The 13,379-nt window shown below is 49.7% G+C and overlaps 1 protein-coding gene and 1 long non-coding RNA gene across 3 annotated transcripts in view; one reads left to right on the top strand and one right to left on the bottom strand.

Annotated features, from left to right (window-relative positions):
* LOC308575305 overlaps positions 1-13,379 on the top strand; it is a 110,702-nt gene that overhangs the window by 76,508 nt on the left and 20,815 nt on the right. The gene's annotated exons all lie outside the window — the stretch shown is intronic.
* Positions 1-13,379, bottom strand: part of PRUNE1 (prune exopolyphosphatase 1) — a 33,868-nt gene that overhangs the window by 5,967 nt on the left and 14,522 nt on the right. For both annotated transcript variants that reach the window (XM_081173651.1, XM_081173652.1), the window contains 4 exons: positions 12,663-12,847; positions 9,557-9,715; positions 7,573-7,667; positions 7,325-7,483 (listed from right to left, as the gene is read on the bottom strand). In XM_081173651.1, the coding sequence (XP_081029777.1) occupies positions 7,325-7,483; positions 7,573-7,667; positions 9,557-9,715; positions 12,663-12,847 (598 nt within the window). The remainder of the gene's footprint in view (positions 1-7,324; positions 7,484-7,572; positions 7,668-9,556; positions 9,716-12,662; positions 12,848-13,379) is intronic.

The following is a 13,379-nucleotide window of genomic DNA, read 5'->3' on the forward strand; positions in this document are numbered from 1 at the left end:
GAACCAAAGTTTAGCTGGATGAAGGTCCAAGGTTCAAGGAGAATCCACGCCGGATCAGGCCCCAAAGGCCTATCCTAGACCAGGATCCTTTTATTGCAGCAGCCATCTGGCCCAGTACTGTCTGCTCTGACCGACAGCATCTCTCCTGGGTTTCAGGCAGGAGATACCGTATTTTTTGCTCTATAAGACTCACTTTTTCCCTCCTAAAAAGTAAGGGGAAATGTGTGTGTGCGTCTTATGGAGCGAATGCAGGCTGCGCAGCTATCCCAGAAGCCAGAACAGCAAGAGGGATCGCTGCTTTCACTGCGCAGAGATCCCTCTTGCTGTTCTGGCTTCTGAGATTCAGAATTTTTTTTTTCTTGTTTTACTCTTCCGAAAACTAGGTGCGTCTTGGGGTCTGGTGCGTCTTATAGAGCGAAAAACACGGTAGTTCCCAGCTCTACGTGTGGATGCTGTCGGATATTGGACTGGGGACGTCCTTTGTGCAAAACGAGCGCTATGCCACAGAGCTACAGCTCTCCCCCTAAAACTAAAATCATAAGATTCTAGACCTCAGGGTTCTGAATGCTGATCTGAAGAGCAACGCAGGAAGCTGCTTCCTGCAGACTCAGATCACGGACCCAGTGGCTCTTCGGGGCTTCAGGAATATATTTTGCTGCCCAAGGTGGAGATCCTGGGGACTGAACCTGGGGGACCTTCCCCTTGGCTCCCCCAAATTCTAGCCTGCCTTCCGGTTCCAAATAGCATTGCACCCGCCCATCCCCTTTGCCTGAGCCCTACCAATGCTGCAGCCCTGACTCTGCGAGGCTCGTTTGACAACCACAAGAAATCGAGCCTTTGGGGTCATCATTGGGCCGGCTCTGTGGAACTCCCTGCCACTGGAGATCCAGCAGGAGAACTTTAAAACACCTGCTGAAAACTTTTCTATTCCAGCAGGAGTACGTCCTTCCACAAGGGTCAATTCACGTCCATTTTTAACTTTCTAATGGATTTATAGTATGGTTTTATTGCTTTAAACCGCTTTGGCATGTACATTTGTTTATGATATGGTGGTAGAAAAGCAATTTTTAAAAATAATGATGGAGTAGGGAGAGGTAAGTAAAGGAGCCCCTGACCGTTAGGTCCAGTCGTGACCGACTCTGGGGTTGTGGCGCTCATCTTGCTTTACTGGCCGAGGGAGCTGGCGTACAGCTTCCGGGTCATGTGGCCAGCAGGACTAAGCCGCTTCTGGCGAACCAGAGCAGCGCACGGAAACGCCGTTTACCTTCCCGCCAGAGCGGTACCTATTTATCTACTTGCACTTTTGACATACTTTCGAACTGCTAGGTTGGCAGGAGCAGGGACTGAGCAACGGGAGCTCACCCCGTCATGGGGATTCGAACCGCCGACCCTCTGATCAGCAAGTCCTAGGCTCTGTGGTTTAACCCAAAGCGCCACCCGCGTCCCATAGGGAGAGGAGCCCCCCTAAAAAAAACCACACACACACCAAACCAGTGGGCAGCATCAAAGCTACAGCCAACCTTGCAACCTGCCCAGCCTTGAAGGGCTTTCTTTGCCAGAGGCGAAAGCTGTGAGGACGTCCCATTGAAAAAGAAAGAAAAACCACCCAAATAAATGCCCTCATTTGTATTCAAGGAGGAAGGGCAGAGGGGGAGAAAAAGACGATTTTTACAGCTGCCTTGTCAAGGACGGAGGCTGGGGGAATTAGCCGCTTTGTGAACCGTGTCCCTCGCTTGTTATGCGTCCATTAACTTCTCCCGCTTCCTAATAAGCTCCTTCCAGGGGGCGGCGTGCAGAGGAAGAACCGCAAAAGATATCGAGTGAAGGAGAATGGTTTGGGGCCTCTTTCTTTTGCAATAAAAAATGTAAGGTCTTCTATATCTATAATAAATGTTATTTAAATGTACCAACCAAGCACAAACATAGATATGTGGACCACATGTCTGGAGCAGCGCAGGAAGACCGTCCTGAAACCATTTTGACTCCCAAACTGACCGAATGTTTTCTCTGCAAGGAGGGAGGGCATGAATTGGGTAATCACCGTTTCAAAGGAATGGGCCGACTACCAGGAAAGGCAATCAGATAAGGCATTATCAGATAACCTGGCAGACAGGAAAAACAACAACATTCAAATTTCTGTTGTAGACCACCTTTTCTGTGATGTATATGTATGATGTTTGGGGCGGGTGTCTTGGGTTACACCCCTTCTGGGATGTATGTCGTATGGAGACCTTGAGCTCCAGGGCGGGCAATTTAAATGTCTATATAAGGGCAGGTACACCTTGGAGACTCTTGAGAGCCCCATGGACTGCAAGAAGATCAAGCCTCTCCATTCTGAAGGAAATCAGCCCTGAGTGCTCACTGGAAGGACAGATCCTGAAGCTGAGGCTCCAAGACTTTGGCCACCTCATGAGAAGAGAAGACTCCCTGGAAAAGACCCTGATGTTGGGAAAGATGGAGGGCACAAGGAGAAGGGGACGATGGAGGACGAGATGGTGGGACAGTGTTGTCGAAGCTACCAGCATGAGTTTGACCAAACTGCGGGAGGCAGTGGAAGACAGGAGTGCCTGGCGTGCTCTGGTCCAGGGGGTCACGAAGAGGCGGACACAACTAAACAACAACAGCAACACCGTGGTTCTGGGTTCCTCCTCTCTCCTGCGTGTGGTGAGTGAGGACCTTGTTGCAACAGATCAATAAAGATCAGGCTTACTAGCTGCTTTGCTTCTCAATATTCTCTGCTTGGCCTCTGTTATTTTCTCCTACCAATAGGGAACCTACGTAAGGACTCTATATGGGCTCTTGGGTACCCCATAAGGGGGAAAAGGGGCAGATTTTTGTTTACAACACGCCCTTGAATTTGAGCTCCGGAGCAGCTCTCCCCTCCTGTGCTTTCCAGAGACTGGGATTCAGAAGCATCAATGCCTGCAGCTTCTGAAGGCAGCCATCATGCCTTGCAGCCATCGCTAGGCCCCTCCTCCGCCATAAATTTGCCCTGTCCTCTTTCAAAGCCACCCAGGTTTCAAAGCCATCTTGTGGGAGGGAGTTCCGCAGGTCAACTCAGTGCTTCGCGAAGAAGGAATTCCGTCGATCTGTCCCGAATCTTCCAACACTCAGCTTCACCCTTCAACAAACCTCCATCGTGTCCCTGTGAGTGTTTTGGCCCCGTGAGTGTTTATATCTGTTGCTCCGCCCAGTTTTGCCCCTGGCCCCGCCCACCACCAGCACACGGTCCCCGGAAGGCGCCGTCTCCGAAGAGGCCTCGCCCCTCGGGAGGGCTGGTTGTTGTTTTTTAAACACCCCGGAGGGAATCTCTCTTGCAAGACGGTGCTATGGCGGACGGGCTCTCGGCAGCTTAAAATACGAACAAGTTCGCTGCAGCGGAAGCTTCCGAAACACATACGCCTGTCTTTGGCAGGCAGGGAAATTTTGCGGGCAAGTGAAAAGCAGCCGTGGTTCAGAGCGGAAGGACTTCAGGGGACGGCTGGCTTGGAAGTTGAAATAAATTGGATTCCACCGGTCTGGGCACAAATAGAGACAAGGGTTCCCTCTCCCACTGCCTCCACTGGCTGTGTTGTCGCAAACCATCACTGAACTTTTATTCTTGCAACTGAAACACTGCAAAGGTTTTTTTTCGCTTTTGGTTGCTTTTTGAGGGTATTATTCACAATTTCTGATGCTTCTCTAGCCGGCTGAGGGTGTGGGTGTGTTTGGCTTTCTCCCCACACCCCGAATGATTGCATTAACTCACATGCAGATTGAATTAACCAGTTGCTTAACTAGAACTGATATGATTACTCAGCAATGGGTTCTTTTTTTCAAGCAGGCGACAGCCCCCAAAGCACTTCCCCAAATTTAAATAAATAAGTTTTTTCCATACAATTTATATACCGCTTGGTATGTTTGTGGGGTTTTTTTTGGGGGGGGACACACCACTAAGCGATTTGCAAAAAGGATAAAACAATGAAATTATCAGTAAAGAGACAGTTAAAAACTGGCATCTAAAGCCTTCAGAAATCAAGAAATCAGCGCTGGGCTGAAAATGAGATTTCAACGCATTTCAATGTTCTACGTGTCTGGAGAGGCTTGTTTAAATTTTGACCCTTGGGGGCAGGAAACTAAGCCAGCTGAAAAGCATGATTTTAATGATGATAATAACAGGAGAGAATGAGATTTTCCTAGGTTCCTACCATGCTGCCAGTTTGAAATACAGGTTGCAGTTTTGTAAACATTCGAGGCACTTTGGAAAAAACGAAGCCCTCTGAAAATGCTGAGGACTGGGGGCTTGATCTTTTAAAAAATAATAATAAGGGAGTGGTATCGTCTCCTAGATTTTTACCACGCTGCCAGATTTTTTTGCATTGAAATACAGGTTGCAGGTTTGTAAACATGCGTGTAATAATAACAATAATAATAATAAACATTAGTAGTAGGTTGTGCAGGAGAGGAAATTTATCCTAAGCCCTATTGGACACAGCGGCATATCCACACTGAGCAAATGCATTCAGGGTGGTTAAAAAAGGAGGCGCCTTCGATTCCTGCCAGAACACACAAACGAGCTTTTTAAATACTGGCAGGGAGGAAGAAAGAAAGGAAGGAGAAAATGGAATCCGTTAACACCCTTCCTTCTTAAAGCTCAGCCTGTGCAAAAAAAAGAGGAATCGAATCAATACAGAATCGAATTAATGCAGGGCTGAGAAGGATACCTTCCACCACTCAAAGATGGGGAGTGGGGCAGAGGACAGAGGAAAGTGGGGGGTGTAAGGAAGAAGACCCTCCCCAGAGACCCCACTTACCTTCCGTCAGGCAGGCCGGGGGAAATGTAGTGTGACAACCGCGAGCATGACAGGGCTTTCTCCTGCGCACTGAACGTCCCCCCACTTAGTTAGCTGGTGATCTCAGAAACCTTTGACCGTGGTTAATGAATGACGACTGCTTTAGCAGAGGGGTGGGGGACCCACTCGCCTGCGTAAACATCCCTCCCCCTTGCCTTGGGAGTCAGCCAAGCAAGGCTCCCTTCTCTCCAGACGGATGGATGGATGGATGGATGAATAAGGACTGTCTCTCCTGGCCCACACACGCCCGGCTATGGCAACGGGAAAGATCTGGGGAGAAGCAGGCAGAGGATATGGGGTGGAGGCTTTGGGGCACCGGGGAAATGTGGCGTGAGAGCTGACGGGGAGGAAGGGAGCCCAGGAAAAGGACAAAGGACTCGATCAAAATAGCAGGGATTTTTTTTGTCCGCGCATGGAAACCTTGCAGGTCTCGACTTCAAACTCTGGAAGAGAAAGGTGGTTTTTGGAGTGGTGGCCAATTTGAAAGGGGGGAGTTCCCAAAAGTTCAGATCCAGGGGAGGGGTTAATGTTGTTTCCTTGGGGGGGGGTAATGTAGCAGCAGGTGGGGCCAAAGTGGTGGGGGCTTGTGGAGTGGGTGGGGTTTTGGAAACGGGCCATGGGTTCAGCTGCAGGTTACCCCGGCACGGATCAATTGGGAGGCCTGATTTCGCATGCTTGTGTGCATCTAGTGTTTACACCATCGTAAAGAGGTTCAGAAAAGGAGGGTGGATCCGTACGAAAGGCGTTCCGCGTTAAAATCAACACACGCCGACGCAGCCCTACGTAAAAACTACATGCACCGTGAACAAACGTTCATTTCTAAATGCCCCAAGCAAATCGAAGCTATTTTAACACATATAAGAAGAAATAACATTGCACAAACTCCCAATAAAACGATGTAAAACCTAAATTATTTTTTTTGAAAAGCCAGAACGAACATAACATTATGAATTTCCCCAGGCAAGATACAGCAGCCTCTTTTAGGTAAATAAAAATCCCCTATCAATTATTTCAGACAGAAAACGTGTAGCCTTTGGTACTGAGTATCTATCCTGTCAAAAGAGCAGATAAACGATGGGGTCTTACCCCAGCTGGACTACAATTCCCATCAGCCCCCACCAGCGCAGATGTATGGGAGTTGTAGTGCAAAAGATCAAGCTGGGGAAGCCTGAATGGACCTCTCTAACATTTGTCCCACCAGCGTGGAAGTCCGAGAGCTCTGTCCAAAACTGCTGCAATTCTACATGTTCGCCCGAGGCGAGCAACAGAAATCATGCAAGCGAGTATGAGAAGAGTTCACTCTTTTCATACATTTCAGTCCATGAACATTACATAATGACATTACACACTGGCCAACGAAATGCCCCAAAGGGAAACCTTGACGCAGGACCTGAGCAGTTTCCAGCAACAAGCATTCAAAAACATCTAATAGCCTTCCCCTCCACAAATGTTCCTAATCCATTTCTAAAGCCATCATTGCCTCCTGTGGCAGCGAGTTCCACAGTTCAACAGCGTGCTGGGTGAAGAAGGAATTCGTTTTATCTGTCCTCCCAACATTCCACAATTCATTCCACAATCGATAAGGGACTCTAGCAATAAAGGAGGCTGCCTGGGAGGGGGGAGGTAAAGACAGCGAACTTGCAAGGAGAGGAGACAGGAAGACAAAAGCAACAAGGAGAGAAATTAGAAGAAAAGGAGGAGCAAAAAACTGCTCCAGCTAAGGGAAAGACACTAAGGCAAACAAGAGGGAAGGGGGTGTTGAAAGGAAGCAGCTGATCAGTAAGCGGTCGGGAGGGAGATAAGTGACGCTAGCAATAAAGGAGGCTGCCTGGGAGGGGGGAGGTAAAAGCCCATGGATCCTCAGGATATTTACATTGGGCCACCCCAAATTCACCATCAGATCACATAGCATGTCCATGGCTACAGCCTGCACCAAAAAAATCACGCACCCACTGTTGCGTGAGGCCACAATGGCGCGAAAACGTGGTTACAAAGCACGGATCCACAGGGACCCTCAGGATTTTTGCATGGGGCTATCCCAAATCACATATCAAATCACATGTCTGTGGCCACAGCATGAACCACAAAAATCACACATCCACTGTTTTGTTCATATTTTTTTTTTCTTGTTTTCCTCCTCTAAAAACTAGGTGCATCTTATGGAGCGAAAAATACAGTATGTTAGGCTTGGGCAAAACAGGTTTTAGCGGATGCCGGACTGCAGCAGAATGGAAATGGCGGCGATTGCAACGAATGCCAGAGGGGATGGAAATCTCTCCCTCTTTAAACACCCCTAGTTTAAAGGCACAGGAGTTCAGAAATAAACGTGACCAGCCTATCACTGAGAAAAAGGTGGGGGCTATTTCTAATCAATGCTTTGCGGGGTCCAATATCCTGGAAATCAACCACGAGGCCCCTTGCAGCAACCTGTTGTGTTTTCTAGGGAAGGACTATTCTTTCTCTCATCCCAACAGGGCGCCATTCGAACTCACCGCTGCCTGGAGTTCCGGGTGCTGGCTGTACAGGGCGAGCTGCCTGAAAGGCACGTTCTGCTCGTTGAAGGAGATGGTCATGGCAAGCAAGGCGTCGTAGCTCCTCTGCCGGCAGAAGGCGGACAGTTCCTGCTCCAAACCGGGACGGCGCAGGAAGTCCTGAGTGGAGAGGAGGATCGTGAGAAGAGACGAGGAGGAAGGAAACACAGGCACACCTGAAATGGTTTCTGGCCCCTTCCTGTGCTCACCTGTAGGTTCATGTATACGGCGCTGAGCGCAATGACAGCATTTTCCCCAGAGAGGGCCTTGAGGTCCTTCCTCAGCATCTGGTCTGTGGTGAGTCCTGGGTCATAAAAACATAAGAAGAGCTTTCCTGGATCAGGCCAGCGGCCCATCTACCGTATTTTTCGCTCTATAGGACGCATCCGACCATAGGATGCACCTTGTTTTAGAGGGGGAGAACAAGAATAAAAAATCCCCCCCCCCTCTGCTCAGTGCCCCTTCAGCGAAGCGGCAGGAGAAACGGAGCCCCTTCCATTTCTCCTCCCGCTTCGCTGAAGAGGCGCTGCGCAGCTCTCCCTCTCTGCTAAAGCCAGGAGAGTCTTGCTCTCCCGGCTTCAGCAAAAGGAACCCGAAGCCTTCGGAGCGCAGCGCGAGTTCCCGCTGCGCCCCAAAGGCTTCAGGTATAGCCACCTGAAGCCTTCGAAGCACAGCGGGAACTCGTGCTGTGCTCTGAAGGCTTCGGGTTCCTTTCGCTGAAGCCAGGAGAGTCAGTGCGCACCGACCCCTCTCGCTCTCCAGGCTTCAGTGAAAGCAACGCGTGGCCTCCGGAGCGCAGAGGGAGCGCTCCCTCTGCGCTTCGGAGGCTTTGCCTTGCTTTCGCTGAAGCCAAGGAGCCTGCATTCGCTCCATAGGACGCACACACATTTCCCCTTAATTCTGGGTGGGGGAAAAGTGCGTCCTATAGAGCGAAAAATACGGTAGTTCAGCATCCCGTTCCCACAATGGCCAAAAATGCCCCAAGAACCTGGGAATTGAGATCGACTGCCTCTGGACCTGGAGGTTCCATCAGAAGAGCTCTCTACCTGGACCAGGCCAATGGCCCACTTAGTCCAGCATCCAGTTCTCGCTGGGACCAGCCAGATGGGAAGGCCCTAGGCGGGACCTGAGTTTGAAAGCACTCGCCCCACCTGTGATTCCTAAGAAATGGTACAGTCATACCTCATGTTATGTCCGCTTCATGTTACGTTCTTTCAGGTTACGTCCCGCGGCGACCCGGAAGTACCGGAAAGGGTTGCTTCCGGGTTTCGCAGAAGTGCAAAATGACGTCACGCGCATGCGCAGAAGTGGCAAATCGCAACCCGCGCGTGCGCAGACGCACCACTGCAGGTTGCGCTCTTTTCATGTTGCGAACGGGCCTCTGGAACAGATTCCGTTCGCAACCAGAGGTACAGTGGTGCCTCGCAAGACAAAATTAATCCGTTCCGCGAGTCTCTTCGTCTTGCGGTTTTTTCGTCTTGCGAAGCACGGCTATTAGCGGCTTAGCAGCTATTAACGGCTTAGCGGCTATTAACGGCTTAGCGGCTTTAAGAAAAAGGAAACAAACTCGCAAGACGTTTCGTCTTGCGAAGCAAGCCCATAGGGAAATTCGTCCTGCGGAACGACTCAAAAAACGGAAAACTCTTTCGTCTTGCGCGTTTTTCGTCTTGCGAGGCATTCGTCTTGCGAGGTACCACTGTACAGTCATACCTCGGGTTTAAGTAGCTTTGGGATGAATATTTTCGGGTTGCGCTCCACGGCAACCCGGAAGTAATGCACTCTGTTACTTTCGGGTTTCGCCACTCGTGAATGTGCAGACGCTCAAAATGATGTCACGCGCATTCGCGGAAGCGGCGAATCGTGACCTGCAGATGCACGGACATGGGTTGCGTTGGCTTCAGGATGCGGACGGGGCTCCGGAATGGATCCCATTCACATCCAGAGGTACCACTGTATTCAGAAGCACCTTGCCTCCAGCAGTGGGAGGGAATTCCAGAGTTTAACTCTGCCTTGGCACAAAGAAGGGCTTCCTTTCGCTTGCCCTCAATCTCCCAATATTCAGCTTCAATGGTTGACTCCAAGTTTTAATTTTACAAGACAGGAAGAGAAACCTTTTCCCCTCATTCTCAACTGTTCCGGCTCTGCAATATCCTTTAGGAGTCAAGACTAAGGAGGGCGGAGGACAGCTCATACCTGAGACATCAAACTTGGCCCTCTGCAGGGCTTCAAAGATGGCGCTTCTTGAGGGCAGATCAGGGAACTTTGACTCCAAAAGGGAAGCGTAATGGGTGTCCTTCGGGGTCACTTTGCCGGCTTCAGGGGACATGTTGACACAGTCCAGAACGATCGTACCTGCAGAGTCAAGGAAGAACCAGGATCTAGAGGCGACACACGAGAGTCCAATCCGGAAATAATCTTTTACGTTTGCAGGTTTGAAAGACGAGAAGGGTGAGAACTGTGGTTCCCAGACTTTGGGGGGCAACCTCCCCTCCTTGGTTCTACCCCCTAAAGGTAAAGGGACCCCTGACCATTAGGTCCAGTCGTGGCCGACTCTGGGGTTGCGGCACTCATCTCGCTTTATTGGCCGAGGGAGCCGGCGTACAGCTTCCGGGTCATGTGGCCAGCAGGACTAAGCCGCTTCTGGTGAACCAGAGCAGCGCACGGAAACACCGTTTACCTTCCCGCCAGAGTGGTACCTATTTATCTACTTGCACTTTGACATGCTTTCGAACTGCTAGGTTGGCAGGAGTAGGGACCGAGCAACGGGAGCTCACCCCGTCGCGGGGATTTGAACCACCGACCTTCTGATCAGCAAGTCCTAGGCTCTGTGGTTTAACCCACAGCGCCACCCGTGTCCCGGTTCTACCCCCTACCCATCCCTATTAAAAAGCTTTATGCAGAATAGTGGTTTGCACAACCCACTCGGGAGGAGGAGAGCAACACAACAAAATTGAAAACAGTAACAATCAATTGCACATTTATTCAAAAGCCAGTTAGAACTATTCAGTTTAACTTACGCAGCAAAACTGATTGAGTGATGCCAGTTTTTCAAAGTCTGGGAGCCAGTGACACCTCCAGACCCCCGTGCCGCCCCATTGCTTCTTAGTGACCCTTAGGCAATCCTACTGGTCCCCCAGGGGGTGGAAACACCCACTCTTGGAACCCCTGGGTTAGAAGACAACTGCTCAGAGGTTGTCATTCGCTTGCTGATTTAGTAGCAAGCTACCGAGGCTGAAAGGATTGCTCTCCGAAGAAGAATTCTGTCCAGCTCCAAAGTTGGCTGCCTTAACTAGAACTACAGGTGCGGGAGAAATTAGTCAGAACATCAGAAACACCTGCCGTATACGCAACTGTAGCCGCAAGGCTACTGATTGCGAAAAATTGGAAAAGTGGTATAATGCCGACAAAAACAGAGTGGCTTTCCTTCCCAAATTATTGGAGTGTTACAATATGTCCAAAACAATGGGAGAAATTGGAAGGATCTCAAAAGAGAAGATAGACAGGGAATGGAAGGTGTTCAAAGAATATTTGCAAAATCATACTGAAAAACCAGAACTCCTATTAGAATAAACAAGTTCCGCTATAAATACTAAAATATCAAATAATATGGATAACAATGTGTAACAGAAAAAGAAGTAGAAAGTTGGTTTAATAGTGTGTGAAAGAAAGTAAAAGAAATGGAAAGAAATTGCAATTGAGTAGATTGGAAGTCTAGCACAGGGTGGGGTGAGGGAAGGTGGTGGGAAAAGGAAGTACCGTACTTTTCGCTCCATAAGACGCACCTAGTTTTTAGAGGAGGAAAACAAGAAGGAAAAAAATTCTGAACGAAACAGTGGATGTATGCTTTTTGTGGTTCATGCTGTGACCACAGACATGTGTTCTGATGGTGAATTTGGGGTGACCCAATGCAAAAATCCTGAGGATCCATGGGCTTTTACCTCCCACCTCCCAGGCAGCCTCCTCTAGTATCCCTTATCTCTCTTCTGATCCCACCGATCAGCTGTTTCCTTTCAACACCCCCTTCCCTCTTCTTTGCCTTAGTGTAGTATCTTTTCCTTAGCTGGAGCAGTTTTTTTGCTCCTCCTTTTCTTCTAATTTCTCTCCTTACTGCTTTAGTCTTCCTGTCCCCCCCTCCCCTTTGCAAGTTTGCTGTCTTTACCTCCCCCCCCTCCAGGCAGCCTCCTTTATCTCTAGCGTCCCTTATCTCACTCCCCGATTGCAAACGATCAGCGGCTTTGTTTCAACACCCCCTTACCTCTTTCAAAAAAAAGAGCATGATGTGCTTTTCGCTGCTGGGCAATTCAGCTCCAGGGACCACGCATTCACTCCATAAGACGCACAAACATTTCCCCTTAATTTTTAGGAAGAAAAAAGTGTGTCTTGTCCATTAAACTTTAATTAGTTTAATGTTAAGTAAACGTCCAGTGCGCTTCCAACGCCATAGATCTTATCTCAGCAGAGAATTTTGTGCAGCGGTTGAAGAAGGCAGGAGAGTCAGTACCTTTCAATGAAGAATCCTGGAGCAAGCACTTTGGAACTCAGGAAAAAAACTTTATTTACAAAAGAAAAACCCTGGCGATAAAGCACACATGCTTTTACCTCCAGCATAAATAAAACTTTACTCTAAACTTAACTCATATTAGCAAACACGCCCATGGCCACAAACTGAGTCTGCGAGTCAGGTCGGGGGGGGGGGAGAAAACACATGGGAGAACTGACTATTTATACAAATTAACTCACATTCCTGGATGCTTAATGACTTCCAGCTGCTCAGTGATTAGAGCGACTTGTTACCTCTTAACCCTTTAGTACCAACACGTCTTATGGAGCGAAAAATACGGTCTGTGCGGGATTGAATGTGGGTATGTAGGAATATTTTTAAGGATTGTATGAAATGTATGTTTGTTTGTGTATCTGTAATATGTATGTATAAAGTTGAATTATCTTAATAAAAAAATTAAATAATAAAAAAAGAACAGAAACCTCTGCCGGCTGAAGCCAATGGCCAAACAGACGGCGAAAGGAAGACCTGAGCCCTCTCCCCTCCTGCACTTTCCAGCAACAGGTATTCAGAAGCATTGCTGCCCCAGACCATAGAATCCATTGTCAGCCTTCTCTGCCATGAATTTATCCAATCCTCTTTTCGGGAGGGAGCCCAAAAAATCTAGAGGGCGCCATGTTGCCCACCGCTGCTCTGCAGGGCTACGGATTCCCCACCTGCCAGCATTTGCCTGCGGGTTGTTGGTTTTTTAACAAGCAACCACTTCCCCGCACGTCGCTGCAAGCCGCTAGTCCTCACCGTGCAAGAGAGCTGCTGTCTGCCTGTCCAAAACCTGCGCCGGGCTTTGCAGGATCCTCTCCGTCACCAGCGTGGCGCACGAGCCCACCGGCTCTGCCGTGACTCTGCAGGGAGGGCCCCGATCCCGCTCCAGGGGCCGGTGGTCGACCACCTCAACAACCGCCTCCTCCAGCCCCGCATCCCCACTGCAAAACAGGGGAGACGTAGCAGTGTCAATATACGCATGAGCAGATACTGGAAGACATTTCAGCTTTGCTCGCTGCGCATCCCGTCCTGAGAACGTGGCTCTCACCGCCTGAGTCAAAGCTGGGGCGCCACTGGGCATGCTTGCAGGTGCACCACCAGGACAGTAGGGGGAGGTGTTTGCTGAGGGAGGGGCCAGGCCCAAGGGTGTAGAGACGGCTCCCCTAGCGTCCATGTGCTGCAACTGCATCTATCCCCAAACCATAACTGCATGGGTCTGTTGGCCAATTGAGTTGTTCTAAGCGTGGGTGACGCTGTGGTCTAAATCACAGAGCCTAGGGCTTGCCGATCAGAAGGTCGGCGGTTCGAAACCCCGCGACGGGGTGAGCTCCCGTTGCTCGGTCCCTGCTCCTGCCCACCTAGCAGTTCGAAAGCGTTTCTGTGCGCTGCTCTGGTTCGCCAGAAGTGGCTTAGTCATGCTGGCCACATGACCAGGAAGCTGTACACCGGCTCCCTCGGCCAGTAAAGCGAGAT

This window comes from Podarcis bocagei, assembly GCF_964188305.1.
Source record: "Podarcis bocagei genome assembly, chromosome: 16".
NCBI classification, from domain to species: Eukaryota; Metazoa; Chordata; class Lepidosauria; order Squamata; family Lacertidae; genus Podarcis; species Podarcis bocagei.